This window comes from Cibotium barometz, chromosome 34 (assembly GCF_041138505.1).
Source record: "Cibotium barometz isolate CiBa-2024 chromosome 34, ASM4113850v1, whole genome shotgun sequence".
NCBI classification, from domain to species: Eukaryota; Viridiplantae; Streptophyta; class Polypodiopsida; order Cyatheales; family Cibotiaceae; genus Cibotium; species Cibotium barometz.
The window spans coordinates 44,208,635-44,213,080 of NC_141079.1; the positions used below are offsets into that span (position 1 = coordinate 44,208,635).

The window sequence follows — 4,446 nt, forward strand, 5'->3', positions numbered from 1 at the left end:
GGGTTAATCTTCTCAATGTTTTCATGCTAATATACTTAGATCATTCTCATTTTCTAACATATATTACCACAAACCAATTGTAGGAAAATAATTTTGGTCATCCGTATGCCACCCAGCATGGTTACACTATCCCAATGGCGCATTTGGTGACACTTAGGCATAGTTATTTAAAGCAAAAATTGAATCTATACATAGCAAGTAAGTGCAATCTAAAGAAGCAAGTAAGTGCAATCTAAAGAACTAAAGAAGAATTATATGTCTAAACGTACGTCATTTTTTCCTGCATGAGGCTGTTGAGACCCCAGTTCCAACAGGTACTACTAGTATCGGAGGAGATGAGCACACAGGGGACGACCTTTAGCACTATCTCCCACCGCCCATGGAGTGTACTTGGGATCAACAAGGGCACGAAAATCCAAGCCATGCGGGCCGTGGCGGGCCTAGATTACTTTTTGGGTAATCTCAAGTGGGTTATCCAGTGGCCTAGTCGGTGCACAGCGTAGATTGGTGACATGAGGGAAAATCAAAAGAAAAAACAAATTTTTAATGTATTTTCTTGCTTCTTAAAAGCCTATTCACATGCTCGGGCGCCCATTACTAGACTTCTGCCGTCCGGTCCTCCTTTCGGAAATCTATAGGTTCATAGATATAGCTTTATATTTATGCTCGAGGTGGGGTATTTCTTTAAAAATGGCTTTGCGAGATTCAAAACTCAAGCTCAAGGTGCGGGTTTTTCACTCTATATCGGCAAAAGTCCCTCTACATAACCCTGCCCAATACGGATGCACAAGTCGAGATATATAGTTTACTATAAAACTACAAAAAATGAGACAAGTTGGTCCCAAAAACAGTGGCAGTGCTAAGTTCTTGTTTCTAGCGCTAAACGAGATCCAGTTTTTTAGAAAAATGAAAAAAATCCAAGATGAATTGTGACAATCCCAGTTTATTGAATACAATCTTCAAATTCATCATAGCACTAGAAAATCCATCCTCTAAAATCTCAATGTCCTATACTTCAAGAAACGCTTTCCCATACCGCCTATAAAACAAGAGGAGAGGATGGTTTCATTGAAGATTTCACTAGCAAGATCTAAGGGAAAGAAATAGAGACCAACTTTGTGGAGGACAACACATGTGTCTGTACCTGGAGCCTCCATACAAGCCATCGCAACCTTACATGGTTCATGTGCATAAAAGGCATCACCTAGAAGGATCCACCAAAGCTTTAATTTTATGTGCTGTTCCTATAATTCTCGATAGGGAGTCCAAGACACCCTAGTGAGTTTTGAGAAAAACCAGATGCGCAAGTCGTAAAACCAGATGGGCAAGTCATAACACTACATAGGTTGGCATAATGAGGTTGCATAGCATCAGGCATGCCAAAGCTATAAGCCCTCCATGTAAGGTACTGGTAATTATTGCGACTTTCCCAAAACAGTGCTTCCACGCCAGATTCGAATGTGATGTGAAGTTCAAATTCGCCAGATCGGCCCTCGATATCAGCCATAGAGTTGGTGATGTACGTCGACAATTCAATATGTTGAGGGCACACGTTGACAACGTGCACATTGGTTTTGATGATGGGACCTATCATCCATACACATATATTAAACTATGACACTTAACAAAAATATGACACCTCAAACAATACGCACTCCTACGTCTAACATGGAGCCATAAAAATAGGTTTCTTGGAGCACTTACAAGTCTAGACCAGGGCCCATATGGCAAGTACCTATCTAGAACTTGATGTGTGAATCATGATGAGAATGTTTAAGGTCAGTTAATCACCTGGATAATCCTCCCATTCCCCGATCATCCTTCGAGTGAAGATTAGATCGCCACGATGATGCTTGAGGAGCCGGGGAGCCCACCAAGCTCATGGCACAAAGCTGGACCACCAAGTGGGGATTCCTCTTGCAAACTTCTAGAATTTGGTCATCCAGGTTGTCCTTAATTATATTGACAGGCATCAGCTGCTTAGACCCCAGTAGCCCGAGTATGCTGAGAATCCTGTCTTCTGGGTGATCACATTGACGGGCAGTAACAAGGTGTGCAACAAGCATAGGGCAAGATATACACTGTCCTGTCATTAATGGCTCTTGACAGTTCAGATCATCCATGCAAGCAATTTGTGAGGTTCTACAGTACAGTGGACTCAGATGAAGCAGCGGTGCCGTTGCTGCAGCAAAAAATGAAGCCACATGTATGTAAGCTTGACGATCCATGAATATAAGCTGGTTGCTGCTGGCTTCTCTCGCAAGTGGGAAGGAGCGACAGTCTTCACACATCACATTTGGGATACCCATAGTTGGAATGCGATCAGGCAGAATGCGTGAATTAGTTGCTATGTTGTCTTTGTAGTACATCCTAAAGAGTTCATAACTCGTTTCTGCATACACCACCATCAAAGGATCTAGCAGGCATCTGCAGAATCCCCTTCCAAGTTTGCTGAAGTGCAAATCCTCCTCAGCCGGACGCATTGTCACTATGGTGCGTCTTGCGCGTGGACGTCTTTCGATGACCTTAAGGATGACCTTATCCTCATCTTCATCTGAGCTGTCTATACGCAGCCTGTTCCTCTGACTGAACTCCAGGAAGTGATTGAGTTGCTCCCGCTCCGCAAGACTGAGGGAGAGCACAAACGTGAGCTTCTTGGGAAGCGCACATTCCTGTACTGTCCATGCGCGGCTGAACCAGCGCGGCATGGTTGGTCGCCCTGCATGATCAGATGCACCCCAGAACTTCATGTGGTGTTGCCCAATGCCGTGTGGGAGTACAAAGCAACCTTTGCTTTCTGAGTAATAGCTCCCCATGCGGGGGATCTCCCTCTCCTTCTCCGTCGGGCTGGTCTGGTCGATGCACACTGCATCAAACCATGCGCATTCCACGCCTTCTTCATCCTGCAGAACCCTGAAGAGATGTTTCAAATCTTGGTAGCACGGGCTATCACTGAAGTCTGCGGCTTAATTGAAAGCCTCATTGTAGTAAGCTGTCCTTGAGCTCCCTGCTCCTGCAGCAGCGACCTGGTTTCCGATCTGCCTTGAGAAATCCCGGACCTTCTGCATCCAAGTGTGGGATATGGTGTGGAAATCCCAGTTGTCAGGCTCCTTGAAGCAGATTCCGCGGGCGCTGACGTCCACAGTAGCAGCCACGTCGATGACGCGAATAGGGTAGGGCGATGACGTTTCCACCACCACGTCATGCCTGCTGGCGGCAGTGCTGGTTCCAGGCTCCATCGACGCCACGCTTCCTGCAGCAACATCCCGATTAATAAACTCAATACAATAATAAAACAATAATCATTATATTATCAGACAGGTTAATACGTAAGCGTTATATGGTTACATCTGGTTCTAATCATCGAACTGTTAATTAGAATTAAATAGTTACGAGGAGGAAGTTGCTGCGAATTAGTGTTGCTGTAACTCGTCATTTTTTGTTGGTTGGCTTGGCTCTAAATAAATCAGAACCTTGCTGCTGCAATGCAATGCAATGGTTTTTACATTTCACAAAAATCGTGAATGGTGTCCATTAATGGCTCTACTTGCATGATCAGAGGCTACAGCAACCAACCTGGAACTCACGAAGACCAGCTGCAGGATCGATCCCTAAAACCTAACTCTCTCTCTCTCTCGCTCTCTCTCGCTCTCGCGGTGGCTATATATTACCTGCAGCTACGCTGCCACTCTTAGGAATTCAGATCCAAACTTCAAATTTCAAGATGCCATTGACTTCCATTTTCAAGGCCCGTTACCCATCAGGTTTATTTAACATATGATATATATAATATATATATGGTCGGTGCCACGTTCGAGCAAATGGTAATGATATATATAATATATATATGGTCGGTGCCAGGCATATATAATATATTATATATAATATATATATATATATATATATGGTCCATAAGGTTTGGGGGACTTTTTAGGCTCCCTCCCTTTAATTAATTGTCCCTTACGCGAGAAATAACCGTGAGGGTTAATTTCAAAGCCGGAGATCACTTCAAATTTCAACAGGTTCACATTTTGAGCATGTAGATCGGCATGCAATTTTCAAGACTTGTGTGGAGATCGACATGCATTTCAATTTTCGAGATGCCGAGATCGAGATGCACCCTTGGAAGCTGGATGGGACGTAGTGCTCTCGGAACACAAAAATCCTAACATGTTACCCATCATGGCTAGGTTTTTAAACCCACTAGTGGACAAGACCCGCAAACCTTTGGGCAGATCAATTATTGAATGGTCTAAATCCTTATTTACATGTATTAGTGTCTATGACACAGCACATCGTTGTTGCAAGACCATAAGCATGGTCTGGCCCACTCTTAAAAGGGGAAACGTATGAATATATTTATTTTTCCATTTTCATCACATCATGTTATATAAACATAATTATCATAAAAACATCATGTTATATAAACACAATTCTTTTTCCCTT

General features: G+C 43.4%; 1 protein-coding gene across 1 annotated transcript; it reads right to left on the reverse strand.

Moving 5' to 3' along the window:
* Nucleotides 1-1,256: 1,256 nt before the first annotated feature.
* On the reverse strand, nucleotides 1,257-2,921 carry LOC147619066 (uncharacterized). Its single transcript, XM_086774532.1, has 2 exons — nucleotides 1,792-2,921; nucleotides 1,257-1,587 (listed from the first exon to the last, which is right to left on the reverse strand). The coding sequence occupies exons 1-2, from the start codon at nucleotides 2,814-2,816 to the stop codon at nucleotides 1,533-1,535; spliced, it is 1,080 nt and encodes a 359-aa protein (XP_086630658.1). The 5' UTR covers nucleotides 2,817-2,921; the 3' UTR covers nucleotides 1,257-1,532.
* Between the last annotated feature and the right edge of the window lie 1,525 nt (nucleotides 2,922-4,446).